Below are 17,882 nucleotides of genomic sequence, written 5' to 3'. Positions count from 1 at the left end.
TTTCATATGAATATTGCATCTGAGTTTTCATGTTTTTTTCTTTACAGAAATAGATACAAGCCAACTGTATCTTTTTATAAAGAGTTGTCTTTGACCACCAACCCTCTGAAGCTATTGAACCCTCAGTGGGGGTCAGGGGTCAAGGGTCAGTGCTGTTAGCAGTGCTAAAGTGTTAGCTTCTTTCAAAGAGTGTATCTGTTTACACTTTACAGTTTTACAGTTTACAAATCACTCATCCCTGAACGCTAGATTTTGGTTAGAGTTTCACCTCAGCTCCTATTATAGCATAGGTTATCTTTTCAGGCAGGACGGAGGGATTAACTGGGAAGTCGGCTCAAATACCGGCTCTGCCTTAGCGTCTGGAGGGTTGGAGGCAAAAAGAGAAAGGTGAGAGAAGGGCAAAGGAAGAGAGAGGAGGGGAGGCCTTATTCTGACAGTAAAACACATGCAGGGTCTCTACTCACAACATGATATCCTCACAATGCTCAGAGAGGAAGTTAACCCCTCCAAAACAAAGCAGGAACTTCACCCGATTGAAAATGAAAACATCACACTGATAAAAAGGTGTTTAGTCTAAAAACAGATAAAACAGTAAATCTGGGGGAAATGATCTTGCTGCATGGACAGATAAAGAGTTAATTTATTATTTTAAGTGTTCAACATGCTTATTTCTAGATTTAATAATCTTAATTTAATAAATCTTGTCAAGGTAAATTATCTGTCCATGCAGCAAGATCATTTCCCTCAGATTTACTGTTTGATCTGGTTTTAGACTAAACACCTTTTTTGCAATGCACATTAGCTGCAAGTGCAATCATATATACTTTTGAAAAAGAAAACAAAAAGAAATATGATTTGTATAAATGTTTATATCCATTGCATATCAAGGACAAATACATTGTGCAGCTGTATGTTACTGCGCTAAGCTAGTGAGCTAATGTGGAAGGTTAGCATTGGTGCAGCCGTCAGAGAGGCTGTTACCTTTTGAAATACAACATGACAGAAATAGACTGGCTTAAACATGGCACCTTGATGGACCACAGCCACACTGTGGATGTGGAGCCTGTTGGGCCGATGAGGCCTCAACACGAGTTGTTACTTCACACTTTCACAACCAGTTTTATGGCTAAAACTTTACTGTAACAGATGCATCAGATACTTGTGATGCTATACACAGGAAGTACGTTATGCATATTATTCTCTCATGAAATAAAACCAATTTTAGCCAATCAGTATTCATTAAACTCTCCACTTTCTCCATTAAAGGAATGCACAGGGTCAACCTCCCCATCTGACCTCATCTATCCACTTCCTCTGACTCACTCAAGTCAACAAAATGCCAAACTCCATTTCAGCTTCATATCCCAGCAACAACAGCTGCACTGGTCCTAAAGCTAGACTACCAGTCAGACGTCCATGTCCACAACACTGACTAGTAAACAGAGCTGGAACAACAAGACGGAGCCCAACCCACCATAGTCTACCAGACCCTCAGCTGCCATCTCCGCTTCAGGGACTTTCACTGGTTTGGAGTCGTGTGATGCAACGGGCTAAATCAGAAAGCTTGTTTCTCTGGCTGACAGGCAAAATGAGTCACAAGCTCAATGTTAGCCGACGGTGATCCACCCCGCCCGTCTGTATTGTCTCCACAGAGAGTCTAACTTTAGTAACTAAACTGAGAAAAACTGCTTTAAAGTGTTTTAATGGTTTTAAACTGGCCAGAAAAAGTAGTAGGTTAATGATATGACATGTATTTCTACATGTACTGATGATGTAATCTTTATGCTCAAAAATCTTGATGATTTATTTGACCTTTGACCCCAAAAATGTAGTTACTGCATTGCTGTAACAGGTTCTAATAGTAATAATATTAATAATAATAAAATATAATAAAATAGTAATGTACAGAGTGCAGTAACTACAATGTTGTTGTCTTCTTTCAGCTTTTATATTTTGTTTTCAGTGAATAAACATTTTCAAATTGATTTTGTTATAAATGTATTTAAAAGTGTTTAACAACTCTTTTTTTTAAAGATTTGTGTATTTTAGAATTAATATTATAAAGTAATGTTATATTTTAATACATTTTATCAAATTTTTTTACTTAATCAAATTCTAGATAATAATTTCCCAATCAAATAAGCTAATAATTTCTATTATTATTGTCTTCACTATTCAACAAAAAGAAGGCTCCACTGTATCACAGTCAAAGTTTAGCTTTGGTTTTGAGTTGGATTTTGTAGTTACTGCAATTTTTATATCATTAATTCTCTGAAATAAAGCAAAATTGAAGTCTAAAACTTCGTCACAAGATACAACAGACATCAAGGAGTTCATTTTTAGTTATAACTCAAATTTGACCAAAAATGTAGTTACTGCAGGTAGACTCTGTAGGAGAGTATTGATGACTCATCTCCATGGACATGTCATCTTTCCAAAGGTGCCTAACAGTAAAGAGGCTCCACCAGGGAGCCTATCAGCCCTCAATGCTTCGTTACAAAAATAACCAATGACAGTGTCCATTTCATGCTGCTGGCCTGCCTTGCCCTGCTACTCGACACCACTGCTGCTTCCAATGGGAGCTAGCTAGTTGCACCCTGTGTTGCTGCTCAGTTTGGCCACACCGACTTGTGCGTCTATTTTGGTATCTTCTGAGCTCGCTATCAGGACCCTGGCCACAGCAGTGCATTTGAACATGGAACTGAGGGCTTGACTCACCTTGGTGAGCTTTCTTTGTTTCTTCAGATTCAAGAGAAAGAGTTTGTTTACTCTGAGTGACAACCGCTAACTAGAATTTACTCTCAGCAGGTGGTTCTGGACCGGACTGGATCTACATTGTGGATTTGTGTAGGATACCTCAGTCTAGATTGGATACCGTCAACATGAAGGACCCATCAGCGAGGTGAGAGAGCAGTGTGATTATATGGATGTTTACAACGGCATGAAAAATGGGCCAGTGGACAGAAAACAAGATATAAGAAGTTTTAGATTTATACAGCACAGGTACCACTGTTTTTAATAGCTAGAAAATCATCACACATACATGTTGTCATATCAATTACACATCTTTGAGAAATATAGAAATTGATATTCCAATGGTTGCGCCTATATACAGTATAGTTAAGTGGGCTACCTCGCTCCTTGGGTATAAATACACAAACAGATGCTGGGAAAGTACCGTGGTTGCTAACTGATCTCAGGTTAAGAGAGCTTGTAGACTGTTGGCCACCAAAGTCTCCTGGAAAGCCAAAACATTCCTCAAGTCCGTCTAAAGATACAGTAAAGTCATTAAGTTCTAGCTGGTTGTTTGTTACCTTCCAATAATAATAATTATTATAATGTGATTGGTGCTATCGGCTCTTTTCTATTCCTCCTTCACTGTAAACATAAAGCTTGACAACTAAGATCATTTCTAACTGCACAGGTTTTATGTACAGATACAATGACACAAATTATTAAACGTCTGTGTTTATATTTGTCTCAACCTCATCTGCTTATAAGGAGAGTCATAGTTATGTAGATATTGGAGAGTTGGATTATATGCCAGTGGCAAAGCGCTCAGGTCAGGACATATAAATGGGTTAATGGTCTATTCTAAGACCTCACCCAGATAGCTAAAGAAAGCTACAGTAGAGCAGCTGCTGCTGAGGAGCTGTGACTGATGTGATGATTTACATCGTTTCCTGCTCTCTGTGGTGTAAACCTGCAGCCAAGAATATTGTTCAGGAGCTTTGCTGAGGAATTGTCAATATATCACTCCATTAAATATGAAAAAAAAAATATGATTGCATGTAAAGGGGACCAATGTGAAGCATGTGTCTTTCTTTGAAATGCATAACTTTCTAATAACGTACATAGAACAGGACTAGGAGCTTTCCTCATAGTCACCAACAGTATGCTTTGTGCTCACAGCTTAAGGCACCACACAGATCTTAAAATAGCTAAGTGCATGTCATGAAGTGTTTGTCTGCTGCTTCCATCGTGACAGCATGGACGAAACTGGCACATGTCATGTACATAAAGGTCACCAGGGCAACTGCAGAGTTCAAAACCTTTTATAGCGATCATCAAAAGCCTAGTGAATTTTTGAACTGCTGAAATCCTTCAATGATAACTGCTTACAGTGTGTGAGAGTGTTGATTGATTAAATAAAAACCCTTAAAACATGGACACTGATTTCATTGTCTCGTTTTAGGAAGTTTACATATCCCACCACCACCAGCATGTCAACCTGAGCTGGACAACAAACCAAAGATCTGCAGAGCTGCAGGAGGTGTTGAGGAGGCGAGACAGGTGATGCACGAGACGGGAAGGAGGCTGTTGACATCATGAGCTGTGTGGAAAAGCGACACATGAGCCACCGGGTGGGAAGCATGCTCCACCATCGCTTCCCCAACGGCTTCACCGACTTGTTTATGGACGAGACCGACCGCGAGGTCAGCACTCTCACCGATCGGGCTTTCCGAAGTCTCTGCGTTGGAGATGACGCAGTTTACAACGACGAGTTCTTGTATGGATTCTCACCTTTCAACTGCCACAAACCTTTGGTGGGGGAGCCTCTTAAAAAGACTCAACATAAGGAATCTAAAAAACAAGGGCAAAACAAAACAGACAAAAGTTATGCCCAGCCGTGGAAACAGCAGCAACAGAAGGATATATCCCACATGTCGTCTTTCCTCAAGGCATTAAGTGCTACAGAGGAAAGCTGTGAGGGGATGTTGATCAAAAATGGAGGTATGACGGACTCTAACGGGGAATCATGGGATAAGTCTGCACTTCGCAGCATCCAAAGAGAGCTATCGGAGTTCTCCTCGGATTATCACAGCAACCTGACAGACGGACACTACAAGAAGCATCATCGGCATCACTCTGGTGATGAGTCAGCAAACAAAAAAAGCAAAGATGCTTCCCTTCCCTCAGGAAAATCCTCAAAGAGTAAAAATGGGAAGTCCACTGTTAAACTAAGGAAACTTAACATCAAAAACTTTTTCCTCCACAGTGAGTTTAGCCCTTTCCAGACATGGAGAGATTTTAACCGGTTCCCGTTTGGTGAAGGGGACGCCTCCATTCTCCCAACAGATAACATCCCTAAATGGTACGACTTGCCTTTTTACAAGGAGCTGACGGAGGCACACAGACAAGAGACTCTGCATCCAGAGGAGGCCCAGTCCTGCCAGAAAGCAGCAGTCCAGCCCCCTCCTCCCACTGCTCCTAAACCCACCCCTCCCCCTCCTCCGCCAAAGCTCCTTCCAAAGCCCTCAGCCACTCCGGCTGAGAAGCGTTGCTCATCAGACGTAGGGGATGGGAGTGCTGCCCCCTGGAGGCGCAACAGGTCCAGGGCAAAAAGTGTAATTCCAGTCAATCAGCCTGGGATACCGCCTCAGGAAAACAGTTCAAAAACATTGGATGAAAGTCTTTGGTTGGCCAAAAAGGAAGCTCGATCTGTAGAGGTGAAAGCAGTGGAGGAAGTCAGCTCGTTGGCGTCGACTCCGTTCAGCATCTGCCAGCTGATGACTCCCCTCATTCCTTCCAGACAGCCCACTGAAACATCAGAAATCCTCCAAAATGTCCTCTCGCCCTCCTCCCTGGACCTCCCACTGAGACCACACTCTGAGGCCAAAGTGACCCCTGAACCTCCGGTCAAGCGGGACGGCTACAAATCACTGGCCTCCAGCATCCTCTTCAACCTCAAAGACAATAGGAAAAGGGTGAAAAGTCGTTACAGCCCTCCTAAATTTAAAACATTAGAAGTGCCTGAGTGTGACACCCAGTCTCCACAGTCAGACCATCTGAAGTATCCACCAGCTGGCTCTGAGGGCTATGCGTCCGGCTTAAGCACTCCCGCCATTTTAAAAGACGGACAAGCAGTTTGCAGTCCGGTTTTGGAGCCCAGCACCCCAACTATTGATCTTACCAAGCACGATGCTGATACACCTCTTTCAGATGATTATTTGTTATCAAATCTACTACAAACCAAGGCCAAGAGTCCCAAGGCTAAAAAGCAAAACTACCCATCTCTGAATTTGTACAAGAAAGCCAGCCCTGTTGACAGTGATATGAAATATCTCCAAGTCCCTCTTAGCCCTGGTGCTCCTGTACACATAGACCAACCAACTGAGGCAAATGAACTTTCACCACTCACGCTAAACAAAACTCTCTCTCCAAAAGCTCTGCCAGCAAACACAGGGCTGTCACCAAATACTTTAAATATCAACAAAGATCGTTCACCCTTAATTTCACCTTATGCGCTCCAGAAAGACGGGTTGTCATCACATGTATCAGAAGGGAAAAGAGCACCAAATGTACCAGACAAAGCAAAACGGCCGGCTAAAGACATTAGAGAAAAAGAATTCAACTCTAAAGAAAAAGATAGTGGCCAACCAATGAGTACAATGGATGTGATCAGAGCAGCAAAGGAAGCAATTAATGCAGCCAAAAATAAAGTTCTATCAGCTCAGTCAGATAACATCAGTAAGCCCATTTCAGAGACAGAAGAAGTGAGGGAGAAAGAAATAGATAAGACGTCTACGAATTCAAGAGAAGTGTTTGGCAGCAGGAGGGAAAGTTCAGTTCTAGAAAACAACAATGGTGTATCTCCAAGTAGAAATGAGGCAACACTGGTTGGCAAAGAAGTGAATGTCAGGAAAGAGCCCCCACCAGTCCCAAAGAGAAATTTTGCTAAATCTGATATACAACTTTATCTTGATAAAGAGCAAACAGAAAATGTTGACAAGCTCACTAATGGGGATTTGGAGGATGCAAATTTAAATTTATCACCAAACGAAAATGAATCCGCCCAGAAAAAGGGTAAACGCAAACATATATTCTCAGCCAGACAGAACAACTACATTAAATATCAGAGATATGCATTGACAGATGAGGAGAATGGTGAGGAGATTGTTGAAGGAGATCTGAATGTTAACACAAGAACGGAGGCGGACAAGGAGATGACCCCGACACAGAGAGAAAAAAGAGATAGTGAGCATATAATTAATGATTTGCATGCTTTGAAAGAGCTGCAGAGAGCAAAGCTCGGCGATCGTGTCCTCGAGAACGCAAGGAAAAAATTAAGTGTTACCAACATAGATGAGGAGGCGAGGGCCAAGAATGATTTGATCTCAAGAGAGCTGAGGAATATTAAGAAGGGTATGATGTCTATGAGAGGGAACACAACAGCAAAGAAAGAGCTTTTCACACAGAAGGAGAAGGATCAGACCAAGCCAAACACTTTCACCAAGACGGACACTAACGTCCTAGTAAACAAAGCACTTATAAACGACAATTATGATAAAGCCAAGATGGCACTTGAAGAGATCATCTCAGACAGGCAGAAGAAAAATAATAAATTAACTGAGGAGGATACAGATATAATGCTTAATGAGAACGCTGATGAAAGTTATGTAATGAGGGTAGAGCAACGTAAAAAAGCCATGAACGATTCCAAGGAAAAACAAAATGACAGCAGTCTTGCACTAAAAGAGAAAGACTTAAAAGAGAGGCTAGGTGATCTCAGAGATCACAATCACATGAGACTGATCCTGTCGCAAACTGAACCGAAACTCGGTGAGACTAATAAACCAAGTGGTAGGTTAGCACTACTTGGAATGGCCAAAACTGATGGCCCGAGCTATGAATCAGAGGAGATGTATTTGAGAGACAAAGTGAGACCGATCTCTAAAGAGAGTGGAGAATATCTGATGAACCAAAGCGAAGGGAAAATGGCAGATGCTCCTCTGGTTCCTCCGAGAAGCAAAAAGAGAGGAGATGAGAGTGTTACTAAGGAGACAGAAAGCCTGAGAGATGCAGCAGAAGAGGATATCTTTCACAATGTAAAATATGAAAATGGTGAGGTAAAAGACATCAGTGAAATAAATACAAAAGTACATAGTGACCTGTTTATAAGAGAAGCCGGTCCAAGTGAAACCAGTTCTGTTAAAGAGAGGGCGGATGTGGTGAATAATGCAAATCCAAAACCCATTACAGTAACAGAAGCAGTTATATGTGAGTCCATTCTAAAATCAAAATATCCCAAATCTGAGAATAAAATGTGTTTATCACCAGAGTTTAAGGCAGAAAACCCAACCAGGGAAGCTCCGTTTGAAATCAGCAGTGCCAAACCTCAAGAAAGTTATAAAGTGAAGCGGAGGGCTCCTTTAAGACCAGACCATTTAAACACACCAACGGACAATGTAACTAATAATTCAGTGTTGGAAGAACCTGACAAAGGAAGAAGTGAGGAGATAAATGTGGATGTAGAGGCTCTCAGTGAAAGCCCCAGGAATATAATATCACCCCTGCTACTGGTCAATGGAGTCAGCATCACTCAGAGCCCACCTGATCAAGCCAGCTTATCCTCTAAATCATCCTACTTCTCTGTGGAGAGTGCTCTGCAGAGGAATGCTGAGACTGAATCCAACGTATATCACTCTCTGGAGAACCTGATTGGAGAGGTGGAGGAGGTTGATGAGCTGACTTGGAATATTTCACCAAACACAAAACAGGATTCGGATAGGACGGAATATTATTCTTTAAGTGATCATGAAAGCGAGCCGGAGGTTCTGAGGCATTCAATAAAATCTCAAAAAGAGACAGGAGTTCTGCACAAGGACAGCAGAGAAACTGATAATAGCAACGCAGATGCAACCTTGAGTCATGATGACCATAATCAGACACCAATGTCACCTTCCAACACTTTCTCACATACTATAGGGGTCCCCGCCCTCTTTAAGGTCAAAGACAACACTTTCACTAATAAGATGAAGAAGAGTGTTCAACCGTGGTCACCAAGAGGGAGTCTGAGCGGTTCAGAGAAAGGAGAGGAGTTGCTTCAAATTAAGGAAATGTCAGAGCCCCTTCTGGTGAATGAACCTGCCACCAGAGAGAGCACGCCAATCCCAGAGGAAGTCTTTAAACCTCAAGAGATTCCATCAAACATTACTCCTCCCCTGCTGCTGTCTCCTAATCTGCAAAGTGAAAACTCAAAGAAACCACAATTTGGAGCGTTCCTCACTGTCCCACAGGAGGAAGACAGGTTTTCTGGGGTGAGTCCATCATCTGGAGATGTGGAGAGTTTAACAACCAGCACAGGTGATACAGCTGATGAGATGGGGATGACCTCCGGAGTGTCCGCAGAGCGTGAAGTGTCAAAGGTTCCTAGTGAACGGTCTGGGTCATCCTGCAGTGCTAATGACAGCCAAACAGGGCTGCCTAAACCACCGATAGTCTTACCCAAATCTGAAAAGGCTGTTCTCAAAGCTATTAAACTGGCAAACAGACGGATGAAGAAGGAGGAGGCCCAGAAGTCCTCGCACAAATCGTCTCAAAGCAGCAGCAAACACAGAGCAGAAAGACACAAGAGTGACAGGTCTGAGCACAAAAGCAGCAGCAGCCGAAGTAGCAAGAGCAGAGAAAGGACTGAAGATGGTCATCGCCACAGCGAAAGTCACCATGGAAAAAGCGCCGACGACCAGAAAGAGCAGCTACCCAGTGACAGTAAAGGCAACAGTAGTGAAAACCACCATGGAGACAGAACAGAACAGCACCACAAGAGACAGAGCAACAGTTCAGTGGAAAGCAACAACCAGAACAATGAAGCACTAGCAGCTGCTGCAACAGAAAGGAAAGGGCGCACCAGCAACAGACACGCTAGAGAGAAACCAGAGCAAAGACCCTACAGCAGCGACCGGGTCATCAGTAACGTTCCTGTGTACAAAGCTCAGGTCAGCGACAGACCCCCGTCCGACATGCCCTTCCACCGCTCACAAAGCATCGATCGGTACTTGGGAGGTAAAGTGGAGCGCAGGTTCAGCGCCGATACATCAGCCAGCGAGAAGCTGGACCCGAGGAGCCATCGCATCGAAAGATCCATCATGGACGAGCTCCAGCAGAGAGGCAGAGCAAGAGACAAGGCGAGCAGAGAAAACCCTTTCAAAAGAAGTCACAGCATCGATGCATACCCCAACCCTAGCCTCAACCCTAACCTTAACCCCAACCTCAACCCTAGCCTCAACCCTAGCCTCAACTCTAACCTTAACCCCAACCTCAACCCTAGCCTCAACCCCAACCCTAGCCTCAACCCCAACCTTAACCCCAACCCCAACCCCAATCCTAACCCTAACCCTAACCCTAACCCCAACCTCAACCTCAACCCTAACCCCAACCCTAATCCCAATCCTAACCCCAACCTCAACCTCAACCCCAACCCTTCAAACCTCTCTCGCCAGTCCAGCCACACCAGCCACAGCAGCCAGCTGTCTCGCCAGTCCAGCATTGAGCACGCCATCGTCACGCAGTCCTTCCCTATGACCCAACGGAAGCTCCTCCAGGATCCAGACTCCGGCCAGTACTTCTTTGTAGATATGCCTGTACAAGTAAAGACGAAAACCTTCTTTGATCCTGAAACTGGAAGCTATGTGCAGCTGCCGGTCCAGCCTCCAGAGGGCGTTGTTCCTCAGGCGTCCCCCCTGGAGGTTCTGAGCCCACCGATGGTTGTTTACCACGGCTTTGTCCCGGTGCCTCTGTCTCCCATGGATCAGAAAGCTACCATCCAAGCCCCTCACATGGAGCCGGAGGGTTTTGGGCAGAGAAACCTAGAAAGACTCAGGCAAATGCACTGTGAGGGGCATCCATACTTAGAGCCGGTCTACGGTCAACACGAGCACATGTTGGGGGAGTTTCTGGGCACTGAGGAGCTGGACTGTGCCAGCTGATAGGCCTTTCACAAACAACATTTAAACCTGAAATTAATATGGATTGATTTGCTATTATTGTGTTGTTGCAGAATTGAGCTTCAGATAAAAAATATTTGATCAGCTTAAGACAACTATTTACAGAACACAGCTATGACAATCTTCACATGTTTTACTTATTTATAAAGGTTCATTATGAGTACTCGGCTCAACCCTGGTCTCAGGGCGGTTTCAACATTAAGTGTACTTGTATTGCTTTATTTGCCTTAACTGACATGGAGCACAGAAGCTTCTGAAGCTACTGAGGCCTTGAATTGTTTTGTGAGGACAAGACTGATTTGACTGACAGGAGATAATGACGTTAATTTATGACGGTTGTTGTCGAATGCTGATGTTTGAATGTGGGTTGAAGGATTTGTGTACAAAATGTGCAATTTTTTAGTATGACATGGGCGACCCATGTACATAATGTATTAAAGTGTAAACAGAGAGGGTACGTTTGAATGTAAATGTGGATTATTTATTGTTATATAAGACTAAAGAGGTATTGGGGTCTCCACTGCTTCTCAGGTATCAGGCCTTTTTGTTTTATTACCTGCAAAGTGTGTTGCCTTGAGAATTTGTTTTTTTTTTTCACTTTTGCAGTCACTTATCATTAGAGATACTTGAAACTAATAGAATTCAATTCAACAGATTGTCTTTTATTCGTACTTTATTGATTTTAACTCATCGTGTCCACACAACTAAACATTAAAAACATTTTGCATGCTGAAGTTGAAGTTGCAGTTACTCCTGTTGAATGTGTTTGATACAAATCAATTTTCATTTATACTGCCGAGAAGCTTGAACTGGCATTGATGCAATCAATGTTTTTTAATATTCAGAGGACATGAAGGATAATTGGTTTTGCAAGTTTGCTGCATTGGCATTTTTCTAAACTAGAATAAAGCAGGGCTGTATTGTGTCTGTGATCCATTCCAATAAAAATCAGCTGTTGTTACAGACTTCTATCAGACTGGTGTTATTCATTTCACTTATCTAAAAGTCTTTAAATAGAAAGATTGGAACTGTTATGATTGGTTAGTTAATTATAATTAAATAACAGATCAAAGTGACATTTTTCATAGAAGCATAATGAAACCCACATTTTTCCAAATGTAGTACTGGCTAAATAACTCCTTTATTAAAATGACAGGAGCAGGCTTGAAGATTTTGTGTATTTGTGGAGTCAGTTTTTCAAAATAAAGTTACAATGTCATTCAGGTGCTGCAGAATTACAGTGATGGAGCTCTGTCGCCATCTAGTGGTCAGTTAGTGGAGTGACAGGATAAACTAGACAGTGAATATATTTCCTTTACCAGTCTGCAGATCTCAGGTTTAAATGGGTTCCTATTTACGTTCCAGCTGCTCATTCTGCTGCTTCTGGTTCACGTGATGCTCAGATGCAATAAAATCTAACTACTAAGAACAAGTAAGTTAAAAATGAAAGAAAGAATGGAAGAAGTAACGGTAACTTATTAGATGTTTTATGACTAATTATAATGGACAGGGTCACCAAATCCATCTCTTCAGTGAACCCTTCAGAAGACCTTAAAGACCTATAATCAACCTTGATGAAGATTTTGTGTATTTGTGGGGTCAGTTTTTCAAAATAAGACCTTAAAGTGGGTTTTATACGAGATAACTGGGTAAAGTGGGTTTATACGGGATAACTGATATGAATACATGATAACTGATATGAATACATGACAACTGATATTAACGGTCATTATGAGGCAGTGTACCTCCCCCAGTTTGGGGAGACCGGGCCCCTTCCTGAAGCCAGACCAGGTAGGGGGCCACTGGAGAGGGTCTGGTGGTCTGGGCCAGTCGGGCTCAGCCGGATCAATACCATTGATCCACTTCCCTGATTCCCAACACTCAGGTTTAAGCTTTGGGCTCAAAGGGAACCAGGTGGATACCCAGCGGTGAAGTTTTCTAAAATGTTATGCTTAAATATATAAATTAGGCATTAACTTATTAAATACGTGGTAATCTACATCCAGAAAAGAAGCCGTGAATATTGGATAAAACCAGGTTCAAAATTACTGTAGTTGCATCTTTTTTGTTATGAGAGTCCAAAGTTTTCTCTTTTTATTGATCCGAAACCAATAACGACAAGTTAAGAAACTAACAGCAACAAGGAATTAGTCTCTCTCCTGTCCTGGGAACGAGGAGGAGCTGGACGTTGTGGCTGGGGGGAATGCCCTGCTTATCCTGCTGCCCCCGCGACCCGGCCCCGGATAAGCTGACGAGAATGGATGGATGGATTGATGGATGGATGATGGATGGATGATGGATGGATGGATGGATGGATGGATGGATGGATGATTGATTACTGCAGAAATAACTCCACTGAGTGTTGTTCTGGTTTAAACTAAACAAAGGATAACTGATTAGTAGCTGAGGAATAGTTGTTTTATTTCTCAAAATAATACAATATTTAAACATATGCACTTAAATACAGAGTTTTTAACCAAGTGAAGCGACCCCCATCACCCCCCTCCCTCATTGTCTCAGTGTTGAAGAGTGACGGAGATGAACAGGAAGTCAGTGGCAGCCGCAGCTTAACGCCACCATGTCGTCATACTGCTTCAGCACCACGTTCTCCTCGTCGTCGAAGTATAACAGGCTGATGGACTGGAGTCTGTCGGGGACGCAGCAGGGCGCCCCCACCTCCTCGCTGGACAGCTTCAGGGCGTGCATGATGGAGCGCACCGTGGCGTGGTTGGTGGCCTTCAGGTTCCCCCCCAGAGGGAACGGGCAGGAGCCTCGGCAGTGGTAGGCGTTGTATCCTCGGGGGGAGATGATCCATCCGGACCAGCCGATCTCCTCAAAGTCCACGAAGAGAGGAACTCGCTGGCAGGACTGGGGGCGTCCCTGGGCCGCCACGCCTGGAGACGCTCGCCGTCTCCGGCTGCGATGGAGCTCAGGAGCTGCTGCTGCTGGGCGGGGTTGTCCTGGTGGAGGAGGATCACATCAGGTTAGAACCAGGGTTATTATAGTAACCAAAACTAACCAAATAACCAATCACATCAGGTTAGAACCAGGGTTATTATAGTAACCAAAACTAACCAAATAACCAATCACATTAGGTTAGAACCAGGGTTATTACAGTAACCAAAACTAACGAAATAACCAATCACATTAGGTTAGAACCAGGGTTATTATAGTAACCAAAACTAACCAAATAACCAATCACATTGAGTTAGAACTAGGGTTATTATAGTAACCAAAACTAACGAAATAACCAAAACTAGGATTGAAAAAACATTTTCAAAAATAAAAACAAGAGTTTTAAAAAAATTGATAACTAACTGAAACTGTATTTTGTGGTTCCAAAACTAACTAAAATTATAGTGAAAATGTCCTTTGTTTTGTCAACTTTTTTCCTCCGTAAACCTTTTTGGTTGATATGAAATCTATTTCATCTATCTGGTTTTATGACTTAATAAACTTATTGGGGCTGAGATGGATCAGACAAAGGAAATAAAGGAAACTTTTATTGTGACCTTATTGAATCTGGACCCAACAAATACCCCATTACAAAACAACTACAACTAATAAAACCACCATCATCCTCCTTGGTCAAATATCCAACTGCTGCTTGTTTTAGTTTCAGATTTGTTGGAAACTCAAACGTTGTGTGTGTTGTTCACATCATCCAGAGGAACACAGTTCTTCTCTCGGATCTACAGCGCCATGAACCCAAAATAAACAGATTTTAATGTGATTTAATTGCGATTAAGGGATCAAAATGGTTCTGAATTATATCCATAATGATGTGTAAGAAGTCTGAATTGATGCTTTTTCTGTCTGCAAGACGACAAGAAAATAACTTTTAAAACGCTTGTTTTCTGAATGGAGTCTGGATCAATCATGTGAATCCTTCGTCTGTTTGTGTCTTTTCATTAACTTTGTTTGAAATCTTTGGTTTTATTATGGACACACCATAACACTGTTCATGAACTGGTTTAGTTTATTCACTTATTATCATGAAATATTAATTCATCAGTTTGTAATAATTAGTTTTATCAAGTTATTCTGGGAACTGTTGGTTCATTATAAAATTAATTCAAATTAATGTTTATTTCATAATGACTTCTTACATTATAATTGAATATTGGTAGTTTTGGGGTTTTAAACATTATGACGATGCTACTGTACACTGTAAAAGATGTTTTAAATGACAGTATAAACTGTCAAACTGCATCAGAAATTGGGCGTAAAATTAAAAATTGCATATCACCATAATAGACACTTTAAATTACCGTAGAACACGGTAGAGTACAAAACTTTTGAAAGCACAGTTTGTCACAAGGACACAATCACCCTAAAATTATAGGGACTTTTCAGTTTTTTGCTGATATTTATATTTATATTTACAGCAGAAAACCCACTCACTGTGTTTTTACAGTGAAGTTCTGGGAACATTTGACCGTAAATGAAGCAGATTATTTTTTACAGTGTACTGGACAGATCTAGTGAATATGAAACGTACCGAGGAAGGACTGGTTGGAGGCTCCCGTCCTGCCGTCGTCTGAGAAGATCACCAGGTAAGCGTTAGTGTCCGGCAGCTCGCCGTGACGCTTCGCCACCACCGACTCCATCCAGCTGCCGGAAGGAAACGTGGTCACCACCAGGATCCCGTTGTTCTCCTGACTGTTACGGATCCACTTAGACACCTGACAGCACAACAATTCACAGGTTAAACACAGCAAAATACTACACAGACTTATAATAAGTGTTTACTGCAATTAAAGGTGTTTAGTCTGAAAACCAGATAAACTTACACTTCTACAAATCTAAAGTTTTTTTTTTAAGGGTAAGAACCAAATAATCATCAGGTCACTCTGCTCGGGCCAGTTCATCACTGCTGGCAGCTTTCATTTATCTCTTTTGTACATTTTTTGTCTTTTTTTTGGTCATTTTGTGACCAAAAGAAGATGTAAAAAGCCACAAAATGACCAAAAAATACACAAGAAAAGACAAAAAAAGACACAAAAAGACACAAAAAATACACAAAAAGACAAAAAAAGACAAAAAAAACAAAAAAGACACAAAAAACAAAACAAAAAAAAGACACAAAAAGATTTTAAATTACCAAAAAAGTAACAAAAGACATAAAATCACGAAAAAGACATAAAAACACACACACAAAAAACACCCCCAAAAAAAGACACGAAAAAACAAAAAAACACCAAAAAAAGACGCAAAAAGTTTTTTTTTAAATCTTGGTAAGAACCAAATAATCAGTTCATCACTGCTGGGAGCTTTCATTTATCTAGTTTTAAGAGTTAATTTATTATTTTAAGTGTTCAACATGCTTATTTCTAGATTTAATAATCTTAATTTAATAAATCTTGTCAAGGTAAATTATCTGATTTAGTGTTTTTATCTGTTTTTTAGACACACCTTTTTGCAGTATACCAAATAAATGCATTATAAAAATAGAACAAATGAAAGAATAAAGAGGGTTTTACCATCTGGGTGAGGTTGAAGACCTCCCAGCCCTGCGTGTAGAGAGGAACCAGTCTGGACGTGACCAGGTTTCCTCTCCAAGGCTTCACTCTGCTGTCCAGAACCTCATACAGGTCCACCTGACACACACACACACACACACACACACACACACCGGTTACTTCACTGAAATCTGTCCATAGAAGAACATTTTATCATCTAAACTCACAAAACTAAATGACTCAATGTCTGCAGATATGACGAAACGATAACTTCCTCACCAAAATAAAATAAATATAATCTATCTATCTATACATCTATACATGAGACCTGATTAAATGTCACAGACAGAAAAAGCCTCTTTACCTTATAAAAATGGGGTCCGAATGACTTTCCGAGGTAAAACTTCTGTTTTTTTCTGAACCAGCGGAACTCTGCTTTGATCATCCTCTCCTCTCTGCCGAAGGACGACAGGTTGAAGAAGTGAAATCTCTCTCCATCATGACCTGCTGGTGGAAAAAATAAAACACACCTTTAATGAAACGTGAAAGTAATCTTTGATAAAGACACGCAAGTTTTTATTTTTATTGGGCTGTTTAACAGGGAAACTGGTGCGTAAATGCACGTTTGGATACAAATTACGCACCATATAACAACCTGCAAGCTGGAAAATATCTGGTACATTTCTTTATCAAACATTTATTTTAACCCTCCACTTTATATGTATCTAATATTTTGCAGCTTTCAGGTTGTTATATGGTGCGTAATTTGTGTCCAAACGTGCTTTTACGCACCATATAACAACCTGCAAGCTGGAAAATATTAGATACATATAAAGTGGAGGGTTAAAATAAATGTTTTAGCAAAGTATTTAATCTGAGCTGATCAACGGGGACACTGGCTGCGCGTAATCCTGCGTAAATGCGCGTTTGGATAACAATTACGCAGTGAAATCTCCAACATTTCTTCATTGTTATTTTGCCAAATTATATTCTCACAAGACAACGATTGTTCGTGTGTTTTACTCACCTTTATCCTCGAAACTGCGGACAATGTTTCCCTCCAGGATCTCCTTCTGGCTCCTCGGGGAGCCGCTGGACAGCGTCACTGCGTTAAACAGATCCAACATGAACTGAGGCGCCTTCTTGTGCGGAGCCACAGCGGGACCTCGAGGTAAATCCTTCAGGTGGAGCAGCGCGTCCAGCTTGCTGCTCGCCTCCTGCCCGTCCCGCCGCGCTGCTGGCGCTCCGTGCAGCGGGAGGAGCAGCAGGGAGGCGCAGCGCAGCTGGACGAGGAGGAGCAGCGCGAGGCGCGGAGCTCCTGGTGCCATATCTAGTGGGAGCGGACTGAGTGAGCAGGTGAGGGACTGTTGGAGATAAGGGGACCTGCTGCCTTTGATGGGGGCTGCCCCTGTTCAGCTAACAGCTGATGATTGATGATGGGGGAACATCGACACAAAGGAAAGGTGAAAATGAGCCGAGAGTCCGCCATAAAGATAATAAATAAATAAATAAAACACAGATTCAACTTCATTAGCATGTTTCCAGGTTACAGCAGGTCAGAGGCCGTTTGGATCGACGTGATTAATCCTTCTGATAAAGAATCTACAGCTCAAATGAACCCAAACACACAGGATACAGATGGATTATTGCCTGGGTAAATATTATTAAGTTAATGTATTAAATAAATAAAAAT

At 41.9% G+C, this 17,882-nt stretch overlaps 1 protein-coding gene across 1 annotated transcript; it reads right to left on the bottom strand.

Moving 5' to 3' along the window:
• Positions 1–13,268: 13,268 nt before the first annotated feature.
• Positions 13,269–17,517, bottom strand: LOC131960100 (bone morphogenetic protein 2-B-like). Its single transcript, XM_059325329.1, has 5 exons — positions 17,217–17,517; positions 16,554–16,693; positions 16,211–16,327; positions 15,229–15,412; positions 13,269–13,687 (listed from the first exon to the last, which is right to left on the bottom strand). The coding sequence occupies exons 1-5, from the start codon at positions 17,515–17,517 to the stop codon at positions 13,278–13,280; spliced, it is 1,152 nt and encodes a 383-aa protein (XP_059181312.1). The 3' UTR covers positions 13,269–13,277.
• Positions 17,518–17,882: the final 365 nt, after the last annotated feature.

This window comes from Centropristis striata, chromosome 21 (assembly GCF_030273125.1).
Source record: "Centropristis striata isolate RG_2023a ecotype Rhode Island chromosome 21, C.striata_1.0, whole genome shotgun sequence".
Lineage (NCBI taxonomy): Eukaryota > Metazoa > Chordata > Actinopteri > Perciformes > Serranidae > Centropristis > Centropristis striata.
This window is presented reverse-complemented; position numbering and strand designations above follow the sequence as displayed.